This window comes from Cyprinodon variegatus, unplaced genomic scaffold, assembly GCF_000732505.1.
Source record: "Cyprinodon variegatus isolate N-32 unplaced genomic scaffold, C_variegatus-1.0 Scaffold831, whole genome shotgun sequence".
Taxonomy (NCBI): domain Eukaryota; kingdom Metazoa; phylum Chordata; class Actinopteri; order Cyprinodontiformes; family Cyprinodontidae; genus Cyprinodon; species Cyprinodon variegatus.
In genome coordinates this window covers 168,762-187,837 of record NW_015151284.1, presented here as the reverse complement: position 1 = coordinate 187,837, position 19,076 = coordinate 168,762, and the positions used below count along the sequence as shown (strand labels likewise).

General features: G+C 39.1%; 2 protein-coding genes and 1 long non-coding RNA gene across 3 annotated transcripts in view; all 3 read left to right on the top strand.

The window, feature by feature from the left end:
• The window catches only part of LOC107099029 (E3 ubiquitin-protein ligase TRIM39-like), a 6,862-nt gene extending 4,708 nt beyond the window's left edge, over window positions 1–2,154 (top strand). The window contains exons 5-8 of the mRNA XM_015396956.1: window positions 145–292; window positions 388–414; window positions 1,202–1,347; window positions 1,591–2,154. Of these exons, the coding sequence (XP_015252442.1) occupies window positions 145–292; window positions 388–414; window positions 1,202–1,347; window positions 1,591–2,022 (753 nt within the window). The 3' untranslated portion in view covers window positions 2,023–2,154. The remainder of the gene's footprint in view (window positions 1–144; window positions 293–387; window positions 415–1,201; window positions 1,348–1,590) is intronic.
• A 2,037-nt stretch (window positions 2,155–4,191) lies between these two features.
• Window positions 4,192–19,076, top strand: part of LOC107099025 (protein fantom-like) — an 18,172-nt gene continuing 3,287 nt past the window's right edge. The window contains 25 exon segments of the mRNA XM_015396951.1: window positions 4,192–4,304; window positions 5,621–5,674; window positions 5,748–5,868; window positions 6,830–7,035; window positions 7,487–7,601; window positions 7,683–7,814; window positions 8,303–8,408; window positions 8,515–8,538; window positions 8,613–8,759; window positions 8,840–8,913; window positions 10,565–10,782; window positions 10,859–10,965; window positions 11,058–11,108; window positions 11,180–11,359; window positions 11,451–11,568; window positions 12,753–12,916; window positions 12,985–13,330; window positions 13,423–13,583; window positions 15,428–15,660; window positions 15,745–15,860; window positions 15,946–16,160; window positions 16,242–16,298; window positions 17,764–17,842; window positions 18,001–18,039; window positions 18,182–18,267. Of these exon segments, the coding sequence (XP_015252437.1) occupies window positions 4,217–4,304; window positions 5,621–5,674; window positions 5,748–5,868; window positions 6,830–7,035; window positions 7,487–7,601; window positions 7,683–7,814; window positions 8,303–8,408; window positions 8,515–8,538; window positions 8,613–8,759; window positions 8,840–8,913; window positions 10,565–10,782; window positions 10,859–10,965; window positions 11,058–11,108; window positions 11,180–11,359; window positions 11,451–11,568; window positions 12,753–12,916; window positions 12,985–13,330; window positions 13,423–13,583; window positions 15,428–15,660; window positions 15,745–15,860; window positions 15,946–16,160; window positions 16,242–16,298; window positions 17,764–17,842; window positions 18,001–18,039; window positions 18,182–18,267 (3,237 nt within the window). The 5' untranslated portion in view covers window positions 4,192–4,216.
• Window positions 16,098–16,809, top strand: LOC107099033. Its single transcript, XR_001481922.1, has 3 exons — window positions 16,098–16,160; window positions 16,242–16,298; window positions 16,646–16,809. It is a non-coding gene; the product is annotated as an uncharacterized LOC107099033 (long non-coding RNA).

The following is a 19,076-nucleotide window of genomic DNA, read 5'->3' as shown; positions in this document are numbered from 1 at the left end:
AAAATGGGTGGATTGAGAAATAATCCCATCACCATCAGATAGAGTTGGGAATATTTATCAGCACTCCTGAAGTAAGACCTTAAAGTAAAAATACCTAATCTTATAATCTGATTTGTACTTTTTATTTTGAATCCTTGGTCTTAGAGTTTTCCATCTGTGAGCTCTGCTGTGTCTAAAGACGACTCCTTAAACATCCTCGTCTATTCAGACACTTGCTTGGGGACCATAAGGAGAGCAGTCGCTGGCATTCAAGAGCAGCTGAAATTACAGATTGAAAAACTGTCCTTTAAAGGTCTGTCAAGATGGAAAAAATCATTAGGCCATTCATTATCTTTATTTATCACAATTTCAATTTTACTCAATTACTGTGTTCCTGTTGTCTTTCAGAGCACAAAAAGGTCCAGCAGTATGAAGGTAAAACTTAGGGGACTTTCAGATTATTTTTGCATTAACTCCCCTTTATTTGTTTTTTTATAAACTTAATTTCTGTTGACCTTTATAACATTGTAAGAATGGATATATAAAAATCTTGACTAGCTAACATTAAATTTGAGAGCAAACAAGGAACGATCAAAGCCTTTCTTGTACATCCAAACTACACAGCTTTGCTAATTTGTTGGAAAACCGATTAAAGATGTTTTAAATTCTTAAAGTAAATCCAGGTTTTACTGTAGTTGTTTTATTTTTTTACTTTTTAATTAGGCCTACCCCTGCCTTTATGTCATGGATGGGTTATGGGAGTTAGATTTTTCAAGCACCACATCACATTACATAGTAAGATGTAAAATACATCAAACTTCATAAAATGTTTGATTCTGATTCCTGTTTTGAAGAGTGGCTGTGATTGGGGTTTGAGTTAAATAGTTTTTATACCTCTAGGTGAGAAAGTCTTTATTAGTTATTAAATTTCTTTAACATTAAAATCTTCAAAGAAGTTCCTCAATTATTTACAATTCTCAATTTTATTTTTGTCTATCCATTGGAACATGTTTTATTTTAAAAGAACTGAATGTTGAGTTTAAATGAAATGTTAAGCTTATAATTTTACACATCTTTACCAGGGAGACAAATAAGTGTAAGGATTGACGAGTACTACGTGTTTAACACTATCAACAGCCTGGAACAACAGACATAACAATGGCTGATATGAGCAATAACAAAATAAAGGTTCCTCTGCTGTGTTCTCTTTTTGTCCAACAAGCTGATGTCCTTCTGGACCCAAAGACAGCCAACCCATGGCTGGTTCTGTCAGAGGATGGAAGGCAGGTGCAGGATGGAAACAGAATGCAAAATGTGGCAGATCTCCCTGAGCGGTTTGACAGAGCTCCATGTGTCCTCGCCCTTATGGTAATAAAGGTTGGGTTTTATGCCTCGCTGTTTAGGGTGGGGCCCGTCAACCAAATAACTTCAACCAAAATGTTAAAAGACGAAAAGTGCTATTTTGAGCTAATCTCTGTGTCTTTTCAAATATTTCTAAAAGGATGATCCTAAAATGTTTTGTAATACTCCTTCACATGTTTTATTTATTTAATTTTATTTAGCAAATCAAACACAAAAATGGCTTCAGACCCTTTATTCTTGTCTCTGTAGGGTTTTACCACAGGGAGGCGGTACTGGGAGGTGCAGGTGGGAGATAAGACAGCGTGGGACCTGGGTGTGGCTCGGGCATCTGTCAAAAGGAAAGGCGTGGTCACTCTGAGCCCAGAGGACGGATTCTGGGCTATCTGTCTGAGGAAAGGAACTGAGTACTGGGCCTGCGGAGGAGAGGCGAAGCTGCTGTATCCTAGCCAGAGGCCACAAGTCGTTGGTGTGTTCCTGGATTATGAAGATGGGACTGTGTCCTTTTACAATGCAGAGACTCGGTCACACATCTACTCATTCACAGAGTACCACTTCACTGAGGCCATTTTTCCCTTTTTCAACCCGGATACAAATGACGACGGCACCAACAGATCGCCGCTGACCATCCTGCCAGTTAATAAGCATGTCTTCAGCAGGGATTTAGAGGACATTACTATATGACATTTTAAATATGAATCCAATGACTTTTTGGTTCATTTAACACTCCTTGTAACATGGTTTTATAAAACACCATGTTCCCTTTTAGAGACTTATTGTATATATGTCCAAAGATTCTTAAAATGAAATCTATTTATGCAGTTATATAGTCTTATATTGGAAAAAATATAAAAAATGTAACCATTGAGACAATTTTTTCAGGGAATAGAAAATTATCACAAGTACTTGTATTTATTGCATAACAATATGCTTTTTTTTATTTAAAAAATACACATATGTAAAGGATATGGAAAGTATTTAATAGTAGTTGTATGATAACACTATCACAACTAGTACTACTACTTTTAACAAGAAATATTGAATGTTTAAGTGGTTTTATATATGTTTTTATATAGTGGATTTATATATTATTAACAGAATGAATCAATTAACTCTACAAGTTAAGCTAAATAAAGTTGAGATTGTGGTAACCAATCAGTTGGCATGTTATTTGATGGATGGATGGATGGATGGATGGATGGATGGATGGATGGATGGATGGAAGGAAGGAAGGAAGGAAGGAAGGAAGGAAGGAAGGAAGGAAGGAAGGAAGGAAGGAAGGAAGGAAGGAAGGAAGGAAGGAAGGAAGGAAGGAAGGAAGGAAGGAAGGAAGGAAGGAAGGAAGGAAGGAAGGAAGGAAGGAAGTTTAATATTCACATTGTAAAAGAAAATAGCTACTATATTACCAAACCTTTTCATATAACCACTTGGAGCAATGAAAAAAGAACTGGTATTAGGAAAACAAGGCTGGACCCCTGTCATAGATGATAAGGTGGGTTGCAGATAAAAAACACAAACTTATTGTTAGAGTATTTCTCAGTGTAATATAATGCCACTCCAAAAAAGATTTATGTATTTCAAGTCTTTTTGCAGATCAACTAGTTGCTATTTTTTTACCGTTATCTTAGTTTTTAGCCACACCTAAAGGTATTCTTTATCTAACTGCTAACCTGTCACTAATAACCACATATATATATATATATATATATATATATATATATATATATATATATATATATATATATATATATATCCTATTGTTGAAATGAAAAAGGTAGAGCAAAACATCTTTTCATTTATGAAATCTAAATGAGGGAAGCTCAACTGAAAACTCTGCAACTGAACTTTCAGATATATGAGCTCTCAGAAATCTTGGATTAATTTTGTTAATATTTGAGTAACATGGGAGCTGTTGCATCTGTTGTGTTATTCTTTTATTAACCTCCACAAAGGGGCAGTCTTTAAGAGCATTTAAGAGATCAATCCCTCTGTCTGCAAAGGATACAAACCCAACTGACATCACAGCACATGTCCACATTAAACAACCTGTCACCTTAATGGTGATCAGATTAGTGCAGAAATAGGATTAGCCTCAAGGCAGATGGAGCATAGAGACACACTTCTTCACTCTGACACATTACTTTATAATTAATGATTCTATCCCATGTGATTATGTATATTATGCAGAACCCAATCTAAATTATTTTACAGACTAAGTTATTAGGAATCAGACTTAGATCTGTTCAGTTTGTCTGACAGGGAGCACTGGAGGAATTATAACGAGATGAGGGATTTAACGTGTCATCCAGGCTCTGGGGCGGGGACACACAAATCTCACAAGGCCTAAAGGATAATACTGACAAACATTTGTCATCTCTTTAGTGTCGAAGAACATGCTGGAATGGACAACAGATGAGGGTAAAGCAAATATATCTACTAAATTTATTAGACTAGATACTATCATATTGATTAACTTCCACTGCGCTGCTTTATGCAGACGTTTCCTGTATCATCAGCTGTTCGGAAATGCATTAAGCTCTCCAGAATTCAAGGATTTGTCTGATTGCAAGAATTTACTGAATGCTTTAAAGGGCGGTGTGTCCCCCTTAACTAGGATGCTCCTGACTTTAAGACTGCAAACTGAACTCAAGATTTATTGCTTGGGGTTAAAATTCCAACAAAAAAAAATAGATAGTGAGCATTTAAAAAAAACAGCTTCTGTTTTTACAATAAGCATTATGAATCTACATAAAATGCAATTAATTAATTGATTTTATAAAACTATTTTTAACTACTTTTTTTTGTTTGTTTCCAGAGTTTCACAGATTAACTGATCTTAGCTCTGTGATTGGCTGAGCCTGCAGAAAAAAATAGTGTGATGTCACCGGTGGTGGACGAGACAGCCGGGGACCTACCAGTTAGAGATGTGGGGATGATGAGAGGAGGATTGATGCCCACCTTCCCAGGTTTGTGTTGATTGATCACAGGATATAGTGAAGAAAACATTTAACTGTATGATTTTTTATATCATTGTGTTACTCTGCTACGACAGCATTCCTATAATGAAAATGACACAATACTTCCTTAGAATAGTTTTGCTTAAAAAATGAATAGCATTTCAACTTATTTATGTGTTAGATAGCTAAAGGCATATCACGCATCCAATATTAGCAGTATGGAGTTTTCTAAATCATAGTGGAAGTTTAGATGGGGCTGACTCCTGCTGGGTGTACTGTGAAACAAAGGACAAATATGTTAAAATGCATGCTAACTGCCACTGCTAGACACGGTGGAGGATCTGGCATGCTGTGGCTCTCTTTCTCTTTTCTCCTGCAAGCTAGTTAGAGTGCATGGCAGCCTGAAGTTTTTTTTAAATATTGGGACATGTCAAATAGAAACCGGTGACCTCTGACAATGATGATGACAAAAAAAACTTTAAATCAACACAGGCGGGGTTAATTAAAGATAAAATTACCCTCCTTTCATGTTCATCTTAGTCCATGGACTAAATCCTACAAAATTCCCCTGGATTGAGCTGGTAACAAGACAGGAGCTAGGATTCTGGTTGGACAACAGATGTTGTCCAGACAGGAAAGGTTGACATTTACTAGTTGCACAACAGGCTAAGCTAAATAGATGACGGATGAATGTACAAGTTTTCATTTGTTTTTTTTTTCATCTTTGTCATTCATTTTTTGATAACCAGAAACATCTCTAGTATATTTGGGCTTTGTTTAAAAAAGGGTTTTTATTATGTCATAATGCCAAATATTCATTTGCATTAAAAAAAAATTGAATTTTTTTCTATTTTCTAATCGAGTTTTAAGTTATATTGTCCTTTGTTTTTTTTTTGGAACTGACATGTCCTTTGTTGGCATTTATTTTCTTGTTTTTATGCTTTTAGAGACAAAAGTTCTGTAATCAATGTCAGTACTGAAATCACTTTCTTAATTTATATGCTATGACTTTTTTTTTCTTTGTTTGCTGTTCATTTCTTACACATAAATAAATGCAACTAGTTAATGTTTTAAAATATCCTATTTTTGCAGGATAGTAAACCAACTATTTGAAATTCTCCGCTGCATCAACCCACTACAACATCTTGTAGATGTTTTAAATTGTGTTGACTATGTTAAAAAAAATTAGCTGCTTTTCACTAATGTACCAGTTAAGGTAGCTGAAACTGTTATGAAATGTTAGATTGGCATTCACCTAAGAAATTGAACCTGAAGATGGTTCAACAGAGTTTATTTGAAAATATGATTATTTTCTGGTTTCCCAGATACCCTTCGTGACGTGAAACCATGGAAGAAGCATCACAATTCAAAGATGAAAGGTAGAATAACTTTCAAAAACTCCGCTTTGCACATTTGGGTTCACATTATCATGACTGTGTCTTGTGTCTCCAGCAGACCCTCAGCGGCTGTTTCGATTTCCCAGAGAGCATCTGGAGGACCTGTGTCTGCGTCTGCAGGAGGAGAACAGTTTGCTCAGACAACACGCACGGACACAGGAGCAGCGACTCCGCAGGTAACATCTGAACAAAGATGGGGAATAATACAGTAGAGACGTTGAGCGCCTCTGAAACCAGTACTTACAAAGATTTCTGGTCTCAACAACTTAAACAGTTCAGTCATATAAAGGCAGGGTACCTGGTGTAGATGATGATGATGATGATGATGATGATAAAGGCGACGATGATGATGACTACGACGACACTGAGGATGATGTTGAAGACGGTGATGATGATGATGATGATGATAATGATGATGATGATGATGAAGATGATGGTGATGATGGTGACACGACGATGAGGATGATGATTATTATGATGATGACAAAGGTGCAGATGACAATGATAATAATAATATAGAGGATGATGATGATGAGGATGAAGATGATGACTATGATGACCATGAGGATAATGAGGAACATGATGACAAGGAGGAGGATGATGACAACGACGCCAACAAGGATAATGATGACGATGAAGATGATATTGATGACGACAAGGACGATGATAATGATGGTGACAATGACGACGAGGATGACTCTGTTGAAGAGGATGATGATGATGATGATGATGATGATGATGATGATGATGATGATGATGATGATGATGATGATGATGATGATGATGACGACGAGGATAATGATGATGACGACGAGGATAATGATGATCATGATGACGATCATGATGATGAAAATGATGATGATGATTGCCCTGCTGACAGCATTTCATGGAGGCTGATAAGATTTTTGTGATAGAAAACTAAAAAGTGAGAGTTGAAGCACTTTCTGATTAACATTACAAAATATTCAGGGATAATATAGGAAAGAATTGCTTTCACTAAAAGTTCACCTGATGCAATGTTTCCATTACTTAACTTTTAGAGTAGAACCTGAAACCAGTGAGTAAGAAGGTAGCCTGTGGCTATGCATTAGTTCAAATTAAGCCTTAACTTCCTTCAAAACTTTTGTTTTACTGCAGGATGTCCACAAAGCTGATGCGTCTTCGTCAGGCCCGTCCGGGGTCCGGTCCTGTCAAGGACAGGGACATGGAGGAAGCCATCCAGGAACTGGAGGCCCGGGTAGCGATGTTAGAGAGTCAAAAGGAGGTGCTGCAGAATAAACTCAGCATGGCCAAGCAGCACATCCTGGACCTCGGGGCTCACATGCCTTACAGATACAGCAAAGGTGGGATGTCAGCAAAGACCATTCTTAGCCATCTCACACTACCACTAACGGAGGTTTACCAAGAAAAAGCATTAGATTCATTTTAAGATCAATTTGAAAAGTTATTGTTTCGTGACTGAATTATCAGTAACTGAAAAGTTGTTATACAAGTAAGAGTGGATGCAAGAGTTCTCATATTTTGGTATGACTAATGCATAAAGATCAAGATAAATAACCCTCCACACACATTCAAATGAATTTCTGTTTGAAAGTTGAAGAGAAACACAACAGAGTTGGAGCCACCACCAAGGTTTGGCATTATTCTGGTTGGATCTCCAACCCTTTTTATTGAAGGATTCAAATATGAGGTTCCTACTGTTCATGGCAGATCTGTGGCTTAATGATGACAGCTCAGATGTCAGAAGAGCAGAAACTTCTCATCAGTGCTGCTTGTGTTTTCATTCTGTTTCAGGTAAAAACCCAGAGGGGGAGGCAGGAGTCAGGAGGGCAGCCCGGACTGCTCCTGCACGATACGGCCTCACACTGGAAGAAACCAGAGCAGAGATGGAAAGATTGTAGGTGGACGTGTGTAAAAAAAACACTTATCTTTAACACATCATTCCTCAACTTCCTTGTACATAAAATCCATTATCATCCAGCAGGTCCAGTATGACGGACCAGGCGAGGATGACAGAACTGGAGCTGACAGCTCAGAATCTCAGAGACACTCTGAGAGAGAGAGAGAAAGAGATGGAGGGAACATTCAGAGAGCTGAGGAAGCAACATGCTGACAGACACAGGTAGATTTACAGACATTAGAGATGGTGAATAATATTACAAAAAAAAGTCAACTATTTGCATAAATACATATAAGTATTTACAGTAGTAGCCATTCAAAATGTCCCAACTTTTCTTGATGAACCCTTGGCTGGTCCTTGACTGGTCCCCTATACGACTCCTTTTTACACATCAATCTTTGTACTAAAATATTCTTTCTTTCATGATTTGTGGACATTAAGATCTAAACAGAAGCATTTTCTCCTGGTCAGAACCTGTAATTTTGTGAAAGGGTGGAGTCAGAGTTAAACATTTTGCTCGCCCAGGAAAGGGAGGGTGGGTCATTCCAGTGGCTGGAAGTTGGGGGGGATTTTTCTGGGCGTTGCAGGGAAGTAGGCTGCCATTTGGGTGGTGTTTGACTGGGAAGGACCATTTTGAATGGTTGGTACTCTATTAATCCCAAAAATGTACTTACCATTTGAAAAAAAGAAAATGCATTTGACTGTTGCAGAACAACTATCCGAGAAAATGTGGATCTGATCCGTCTGCAAAAGCAGCTCTCAGAGAAGAGTACAGCCCTGAGAGTGAGCCAGGAGAAGTTTGCAGACCTGCAGGAGGTGAGACCTTATCTCTGTCCTCTACTACTTCTGTACATTGTTAGTCTTCTGAAATAGCACATAAACCTGACATTATCTTACTAGCCTGCTGTCTGTCTCTCCCTAGGCATATGAGAATCAGCTAGAGGAGGTATGGACCTCTATATACAGAGAAACCCTGACTTTTCCAGATGAGAGTGGTCTTATTTATTGTGTGCACTGCAGAGTCAGAGGGTGCTAAGGGAAAGTCAGGGCGCTCTGTTGCAGAAAGTGGAGGAGCTGACTGAACAACTGAAGCAGGAGAGACAAAAAGCTCTGACACTAGAGGGACAGCTCAACACCACCACTCTGTCTCTGCAGAATCTGGACAAGGTAACTAATCTGCACCCTTGTGTGGTAGGTTTATTTGTGACGCTGTCAGGTTGAAAATAACGCACCTTATTTTCCTGCAGCTTCAAGAGAGGATCATAGACCTGGAGGGAGAGAGGGATCTGATTAAAGAAAGCTATGATACTCTACTAAAGAGGTAGGAAAAATGACATTTGAAAGGTGATCTTTTGTTTATATGTAAAGCTACGGACAGTTCAGAGAGGACAATAGAGATATAACAAATAAATCATGGTTGGAACAACTGAAACTCTCTGTTATTGTAGGGTGTACTTGGCATACCTTTCCCCATTTTAATATGTGTCAAATAATAAGCTCTCAACTGACAAGCCAAGCATCGAGAGCTCTTAAATGGTAAAAACGGCCAATGGCTTCCTCTTCCCAATCCTAATTGAGAAGAGGAAGCCATTGTTGAAAGAAAACCAAATAAAGTCTCATAAGTGCTATAAGTATTATAAGGGCTATAAGTGTCATGACTCAGAACAGAGGGACCCAGTATTCAGGGCAAGGCAGACAGTGAGATATCTCAAAAACATGGATTTAAAATGAAGGGCTGCAGGTCTGAGGTAGCAGCAACTAGGGCGTCTGAGGCAGGAACCTCTACTGGAGAGAAATACAGGTTAGTGACCATGATAATCTGACGGAGGATGAATTATGAATGAGTGAGTCAGTAACCTGGTTTTACAGTTTAGTCCATGCCCAGAAAATGAAGATGATGCCAGCCGGTTGGCTGACAAGATGCAGCGGACGCTGCCAGAGAGTTCCAGAGGCTGCAGCCTGGAAGGCTGCAGAACGGGCAGGAAATAAGGTCCAAGCAGAAAAAGGAAGACAGGACAGTCCACAGGGCAACATTAAGAAGAAGTGCCAGGTTCAGTCCACATTAGAACCCAGCAGATGTCCGAAGTCAGGTCAGGCAAAGAGGTGAATGAAATGAGCAATTAAGCCGGCCATCAGCGCCAAGATCATGACAAGACATGTAGAGAAGATAGCAAATGGAAACATAAACTTAGACGAGCTAATGTGAGAGGAGAGGGGAACACAGTGTCATGGGTGTCAGAAACCTAACAACACATATCAAGTTGATCAAATCATCTCCTTGGTGAAACATGGTGGTGGCAGCATTATGGTTTGATACGGGGGGGTTCTGCAGGGAGAAGGATCCTGGTGAGGTTGATGTGGCTAATACAAAATACACCTGTTACAAACTGCAAAAGACTTGAGTTTAGCATGAAAGTTATAATAATACTGAGCACAGGCCAGAGCTTTAGTGGTATGATTTAGAGCAACGCTGCTAATGCTAATCTGCTGCAATGGCATGGTCCAACAAAAAAAAAAAACTGCATCAAGGCTTTGTAATCTGAGCTTAAAGATGCTCTTTTTCCAACATGAATACATTTGAAATAACTTGTAGATAAGAAGAACTTTTAGAAATGTAATCTTCTGGAATGCAGATATTTAAAGTTGTTGCTGTTGCTGTTATTGCACAACATGAAGGAATACAAAGGCATGACACAATATTTCAATTGCTTCACATGATCTTATAAAAAATCTTTAGATCTTTGTTTTTCAATCTGCTTCCCCAAAAATACTTTGAAATTCTAGGTTTTAATGTAAGAAAAAGAGAAACATATCTAAGGGGTATGAATACCCACTACTCTGTTTTATATTTATTTCAATAGATATAAGGATTTGATTTTCAACATTGCTCATGTGACTCTAACTGTACAAATTAGTTTCTGTTAGTATCTAATTTTAAATGTGTTTTTTTAGGTAACCTTTTTGCTTGTCAGTACTTTGTCTACCCAGAAACCTCCTGATCTCCAAGCTGAAACACACAGAGAGGTGCAGCATGACAGGTTGGTGGAGAACATCCTTGCACCAGATCTCCACCAGAGACTGGAGGGGTTGCTGCGAGAAGAGAGGGAGGAGAGGAAAAAGCTGGAGGTGGAAAACGAGAAGCTCACAGAAGAGAAAGACATGCTAGAGGATCAGAGACAGCGGGACGAAGGTTTGCTTAAGTTTCTTTCATTCTCTGTTGGATAAAACCATAATGCTGAAAATACTGAATATTTAATCACATCTAGAGCTATCTGTTTTAATGAGAGAGAGGAAAGAGCAGCTGGAGAGAGAGGTTGAACAGTACAGAGAAAAGGTCTCTGCTCTTCAGGACAGCCTGGATTCCATCACTAAGGTCAGAAATGAACAAACAACCTTCAAATTATAACCATCCGAGTTGTCCTCCTCCCATGGCTCAAACTTTCACACACTCTTTCTCTTATCTAGGGGTTTGATATGAGCGTTGAGGATCTCAGCGAAACTCTTTTACAGATCAAGGTTCGTATTACTTTCTCTAAATAGATGACAGCATTGTTCTCAAATTCTCATAGTTTCATTTCCGACCACAGGCCTTCAGGATGCAGCAGGAGAGCAGGGAGAGCCTGGGTTTCCTCGTGCCTGATGGCAGGATGGACGATTCCTCCCCTGAGCTGATGAAAATCCAGGCAACCCATGCAGAGACGGTTCTTGAGCTGCAGAAAACCAGAAACCTGCTACTGCTGGAGAACAAGATCACCAGAGATCTGCAGGTACACAGCTTTTAAATGTTTAACATACATAAGGTTTAGATGAGACATGTCAGAGGAATAAAACCATTCAGAAATGCATCTCCTCCCCAAGGAAGAATTAAACATGATTAACCAGAAGGTGGAAAGAGAGAGGGAGGAGAGCAGGAGGAGGGTGGCAGAGAAAGACAAACTTCTATCAAAAAGAGCTCTGCAGATCAACACATTACAAGGTAGGACAAGAATGCACCCCTAAAATGCACCACGAATTCAGTTCTGACAACTAAACATTTGGTCATCTGTTTGTTAAAAGAATATAAAAGCAATTAAAGGTGAAAGACAAGTCCTCCAGGTGCCATTATGTGGGGGTCATCTGTGTTCATGCATATATCTGCATAAAGTTTATTCGAAATCTAATTTTTACAGTCCCATTAATAAAAAAATATTAAGCTGATTAGGCTCAATAATCAGACTAAAAGGTTTGTTTTATTTGTCAAAGAGTCTAAATCGCAAATTACATTGAAACATTTAAGAAAATATGGGCAAAAAAAGGAAAATCTCAATTCAAATTCGAAGAACTCTTTTCATTCCCCAACAAAGAGTAAATCAGATTGCAGCTCTCTTTGGTTAACATAGCAATCAATCAAGAAAAATAATAAAGAATTCAAACTATTTCGTTCAACCACATTCCACACTGGTATTGAAACAGATTTATATATACATATACATATATATATATATATATATATATATATATATATATATATATATATATATATATAAAAATGCAAACCAAACAATGGGAACATGGGAACAGCAGAGTTTAAAAGCTAACTGGTTTAGTAAGAAATTTCAATCTGAAAAGGAAATAGAAAATAAAATCATTAACATGCGATCTCACATAATAAAGGTGTTGCACTGGGCCCATTTTCTGCCCTTTGAATTATTTCTTAGTGCTATTAAACTTGCATCTTACATATAAGAATCTTCCTTAATTGAAAACTGATGCAAATGTTTCAACTTCCTTCTACTTTTATGTTCAACATTGAGTTAATTTAAAAGATGTAAAATGTAGCCAGAGTTCATTTCAGTATCTCAATCAAAATATAATGTGACAACCAAATACAAAACAATGCAGGACAGTGTTCACCTTTTTCAACAGGTTTTACACTTTTTCTTTTATCAAAATATTGAATTATTCCTTGAAGGGTAGGTAAAATGGTAACAGTGCAGATAAACAGAAATGTCCTGTGATTACCTTCAGCTTTACTGTTTCATATGGGTAAAACAGTATGTTTTTATATGACTCTGCACTCTGCTGGAAGATGTTTTGCACAAATCTTAAAAAAAAAAGGACATAAACATCTAGTATGCACTTTCTAACTTTCATTTGTATTTGTTTAATTTAAATCTAAAGCCCAGTTGAAAGAATTGGCCTACAGCCCCAGGAATTACAAACGGACCATCCCAATACAGTACACCTGGCCTGCAGGGGATCAGGAGATGGTCCAGCCCATTGAGGATGATCTATGCTTTTCTCAGCTTAAATCTGGGGAGTCACTGCTGGAGATACACCTTAAGGTAAAAATCCTCCAATAACCTTTGAGCATTTATCAAGACATCCCATCCACTAACAGCTGGTTTTATAGGGAGCCACCTTCACCCCGGCTGGGCTCCGTATCATGACCAGCCTCCACCCGGGAGCAGGACACCAGGAGGATTTTGTTACCTTCTGCACCTACTGCCTGTTGGACTTTGAGATGCACTCCACCCCGCTGGTGTCAGGGAGCAGGCCAAACTACGGCTTCACATCCCGCTACGCACTGACAGTCCGGGATCTGGGCCGGTTGGGAGGTCAAGGGTCGAGAGTGCGGCTGGAGCTCCACCAGGCGCTTGGAGGAGTCCAATTCGTCACCCATGGAAGTGGCAGCATGTCACTCATGGGCGCTATGGAGAAGAGAGGAGAACGAATCTGTGGCAGTGTTAGTATCACAGGTGAGTAAGGATATAGAGCGGCTGAGGCTCATATCTGGTTTTCTTCCCTGTTCCTACGTATTTTTATATTTTGTTTTTGTTTGTTTTATCAGGAACTGAGGGGGGAGTTATCAGTGTTGTGGATTTCTGGGTGCGCCTCTTCCCTCCTGCTGAACCCATCGTCACTGTGGAAGAGGTTGGAGCTGAAAGGAGGACAGTGACACAAAGAAGTCCGGTTCAGATCCCACTTGGCTGGCAAGACAGTGGCCAAGAGGTAAAACAGAGATAGGAGCTGTAAAGGACAACTTTTATCAGGTTCTGGGTGTTGAATGAAACAGTAGTTATGGTAACCAATTAGACTATTATTCCACAGGTTCTGGTTACATGGGAGATTAAAAACAAAAATGTTTGCCGCCAGATTATATAAACTAATTCTTATGCCTTTACTGGAAATAATTCAGTTTGTTTATATGGATCTATTTCATAGCACATCTCACATAATCTCACAGCAAAAGCTTCAGTGGTATGATTTAGAGTTAATTCAGTCAAATCATACATACAGATACTACTTTCAAGCATTTCTGGTAACTTTCAGCAAGCCACTTATCTTTACAGAATTGATTTAATGCTGTAATTTTGCAGGATTTTGAAGTATAGAAAGCTTGATTAGAATGGCGCATCATCTGAATTAAATTGAAATCTGGACTTGGATTGGGTCTCTCCTAAATTTGACTAAAGTTTGTTGCTTTTCCTTATGAACCATTTATAAGCTGGCTTTTTGCAGCTCTTTCTTATTAAGGAAATACTGTTCCTAGCTAAAGGGCTGTGTTTACTACCGTTGCAGTGTGTTGCAGTGAGCTTGTCTCAGGTATGATGCAGATATTTTTGATTTATGTCCAATTATGAAGCTTGTCTGTGCTATGTTATTCCATGCCACAAGAGGGACAATCACAAACTAGCTGTAGTGAGGACATGGAAAAATGCAAGTGGCAAGTTTGTATGATAATGGAGAGACATTAGGGGAAAAAAGAGTGGGGATCCAGGTAGATCAGACTTGACCAATCAGAGGCCTCCTTTCTCTCCTCTCTTTGCGACGCTATCTGCAACACTGTCTTCGATCACCTACAATTTTGGGGAGGTGCACCAGAGTGTCTGCAGAACGGGGGGTGGGGCATATCTGCATTAACTGTGACACACACACAGAAGACCTGCTTTCTGAGCATAAACCAGGCTTAAGCCAGGTAGGGCCTGTAGTGCTTTAGTTCTTTTTGTGACCTACTGGATGAGTTGTTGAAAATCTCTTGGTGTAACTTGGTAGGCCACCTAACAGGGATTACTACTGTTATGTATTTATCATAAATGGGTAATGACTCTCACTGTGAATCTATGAAGTCCCAAGAACTTGGAAAAGGCTTTGACTTTTAATGATTCAGAGATGTCTGTGATTCCAAAAAACTAAAAAAAAACTTGGTTTTTAAGTATGAAGACATTTCGCATCCCATCCAAGCGGCTTTTTCAATTCAAAATGTCAGAATTAGCGTTGAGTTCAAACCGTTATATAGTATCCCAAAGACTTGTTTTGGCTTAGACAACATGCAAATTCAACCAAAAGAACGGGTCTGCCCCTTAGGAATGGGGAGTCGTTTTTGGGTTCTTTTTTAGCCTGCAATACCTGATATTGGGCTGAACCTTTATGTTTATCTAAGGTCTGGGGGTTTTGTCTGTAGGATGCACTAGTCTCTGTTTAAGTGTCTTGTTTGGTTTGAAATGTATTAGGATTTTGTGTTTGGAGAAAATCCTCCTGAATTTCTCAGGGACTCCAGCAACATATGGAAGACAAGGTTTTTGCGTTAAAATTTTATCACCGCTATGTTCTGCTGTGTGTATTTTGGATCTTGTCTGAATTGACAAACACCCAGTTTGGGTATCAACAGGTTTGGAAAGCATCTTTGATGTGTGATCTTCCATACCTACAATGTTTTGGAGTCTTTTTTTAATTGTATTTTTGAGACAAGAAGAGAGTTTTTATATTTTTTTCCAGCACTGTATAAATGTCAGTGATGAATAATGTTTCCCTGCCCTCTGATGATATTTGTCCTTTCATTTCATTCATGGCAGGAGTTACATGACTATGGTGGTGGGATCCCCAATGAACTGGTGGTGATGCTTGAGCGCTGTGTGGGCCTCAACGCTCGCTGGCCGGGACTCCTTCCAGATGCCTACCTGACGTACCGTCTGTATGACCTGCCGCCTCATGTCTCACAAACGGTCCAGTGCTCAGTTGATCCGGTGTTCAACGACGTCAGCAGTTTCCCACTGGCGGTAACAACAGATATATTGCACTACCTCAGGTGTGCTGGTTAAGCTTCTGCTATCTAAAAAAAAAGAATTAATTTATATTTTCTTTGAGATAATATTGAGTTTGCCTTTGCCAGGTCTAGCAGTCTGTGGGTTTATGTATTTGATGACAGCGATGAGCAGATACCACCAGCCTACCTGGCCAAGACGCCCATCCCACTGAGAGCTCTAGCAACAGGCAGAGAGATCAGAGGTGAGGCTGTAAGGAATTAAACGAAGATCAAGGATGATTATAGCTAAGAGCTGGTTTGGGACTTATATTGCCTATGTTGGGTCAGGTGATTACGTTCTCAGAGATCCTGCAGGTGGACCTCGGGGAATGGTCAGAGTCATGCTAAAATGGAAGTACCCATTTCAGCCACCGGTGGATGGTTTTAAGGAGAGATGGGGGATGGAGACGGGAGAGGTGGACGAGATGATTAAAAGCAATAAAAAGGAAGAGGAAAGAAAGGCAGAAGCATCACAGAGGCCGACGGCCAAGCCAAGAGCAAAGGTGATGCCATTTCTCTCTCTTGGGTCAAAACACCTCCAGATGTTGCTCTGAAGAGCTGAACCTGTTTCTATTCATTTACAGACTCGGGATCTCCAAAACGACAAACCAGTAGCTGTGCAGAAAGAGACAGAAGCTGGGGTAAGAAATCCTCCTGATTTAGATTCCTGGGCAGGAGAGTACATCTTTCTTCTTGGATTTAGGCATAATAGTACAATCTGTTGATTATCTGGTACAACAGTTATTGAAATATAACCTCTACAGGAGGGACTTTAGGGAAGCAGCTCCTTGGTTTTGTTGTTTTTCAGCCAATGATACCTGTTTGTTATCTATGTTGAGTGTTTCTGGTCTCTTCCGATAAAAGGAGTGATTCTAAGTGATTAAAATATATGTTCTTTTAGTTGTTTTTTAAGGGAATTAATTTACATGCATTTTAATAATGCATGAATTTACAATTGAATTTGATTGAAATTATTTTTTTCTACAAGAAGCCTCAGCGTCTACCTGTTAAACAGAAGAGCTCACCGGATTTACAGTTAGGCCAAATTATGGCTGTAAAACCACCACCAGCAGACCGCAAAGCTTCCTCTAAGAGGTCCCGTGAAGTGAGAAGATCTCCCTTAACCCTTGAGCCAAGAGTGACAACACCACCCTACAAGTAAGGGGCTTATTTAACCTGTAAAAATCTATTCCACCCTAACATACTGTACTCTTACTGAATTCCTATTGTATCTTCTTTGTTAATGTTTTAAAGGAAAAGTCCGATCAGGAAGGAATAATCAGTGGATCATTATCTATACAAAAAAACTAATACGTGCACTGTGATTTAATAAATTTAACATTAATCAGTAAAAAAAATGAAAATAATAATTTTCATTGCGATCATTGAGTCCGGGACCGGCCATTTTTACCAAATATAGTAATACCCTACTCCTGACATCTTCCAGCAGTGAGGTCACGGTGCGTAAGCCGAGCGCTATTCTCCCCACTTTACAAGCAAAATCAAAGGGAACTACTAGCAACTACCCCTGCAATCAATAACACTTATTTAAGATTTAGAGAGGATTTCACCATTTAAATTCGCGAGAGCTATAGTTAAACTAACAATGCCCACGTGAATGGTCAGTTGGATGTTGTAATACATCTCATAAAAGTGAAAAGAAAATGAGTTATTTCACCTTTCCGATTCATGATCCACCACTGGTTCGTCATTGGAGAAGGAGAATTTGCCATCGAACTTCTGGCCAGAGAAAAAACACGTAATGTGTAGCCAAAATTTCGAAAAAATTATGTTTTCAAGACGACTTGGATAATGGCGCGTTGTGACAAACGCCAGATACAGCATTAGGACTTGCTCAACAGCCAATACCGCACCGTGATGTCATAAACCGGTAGGGGGCAGTAGTGTTCTTTGACAAACATGGATGTCTCCAGTAAAGCACATTCAAATGAAATTACTCTTAATTAAAAACACTTTTATTGAACAGTATGTAATAATTTTATGTGTAAAGTACTTTGAGAAGTTTGAATTCTAAATCTGACTGGACTTTTCCTTTAAAAAGTGTTGGGATAAAACAGTGATTCGTTAAAATTTTTTCCATTCCAGAGCTCCAGTAGGGTCATCCTCCAGACGATCCGCTGCCGCTCCATTAAGGGGAAGTTCTGCCACCGATGTAGGGATTCAGGTCAGCTAACACATTTTCTGACACGTACACACAATTCTGTCCTTTTTAGGCAAATATAAAATTAGTGTAACATAGAATTAAATAGCATTTAAAGCAAATGTCACAATGTGTAGGCTTATTTTTTTTTCCTTTGTTCCAGGACCTTTCTTCTGTGTCAGTGTTCAGTGAACAGAAGGAAGAAGAGACGGATGAGAGCGGTAATCCTGCAGCTACTTTCTATCACTGCATAGATGTCTCCCATCCTTTTGAATATGGAAAGAAAAAATGTTTAATCTCAACCTTTTATAATTTAACTATAATTGTCATTCTCTCTCTTTTCTTTTGTTAACACTCCTGCAGAGGACAGTGAAGCCCCTGAATCTACAGCATCCAGTTCTACACAAAGTGACATAATAATCATACCACCAAAACGAAAAATGAGGAAGGTACTGGATATTTGGGAATGAAAGAAAATGACACAGAACAGAGGGACTCAGTATTCATGCAAGACAGACAGTGTGATAACTTAGAAAGTGTTTATAAAAAATTAGGGGCTGCGGTATCAGCAGCTAGGGCGTCTAAGGCAGGAACCTCTACAGGAGAGAAACACAGGTTAGTGACCATGATAATCTGACAGGGGATGATTATGAACTCATGAGTCACAAACCTGGTTTGAAAGTTCAAACCTTGCCCAGAATGAGGATGAGTCGGCTGACAAGACACAAGATGTCCAAAGACAGGTCAGGCAAATAGATCAGACAGGGGTTGGCAGGGTCAAAGGTCCGAACACAGAAACAGGTCGGAATCAGGCAAACAGAACACTATAAGTAACATTAGAAAACTCTCAAACCCAAGGCTCAAGAATAATCTAGCATTAATGGTTGAGACCAAGCAGCTTAAATCAAAGCAGGTGGATCAGATAAGCAGTAATGAGAAACAGGGCAATGAAATTAGCAATTAAGCAAGCCATCAGCGTCAAGATCATGAAAGTTGCAGTAACTCATGTTTTTTTTTTTTTCTTTAACCAGTTTTTTTTAGGTGCTTATAGCTTTAGAAAGATAAGATCATTTGTAGTGGTCTGTCTTGCACCTGACCTGGGGAAGGCTCTGACTGAAGACACTGTTGTTGTTTAATAATCCTTCTTAAGAGGATTCTTACCGTTTTCAATAATGTTCTTATCTTCATGAAGAATTATTTTAGAGGAGTTTCTAGAGCTGAGCTGGCCCTCCCTATTAGCTTGTTTAGCTTCTTTAAG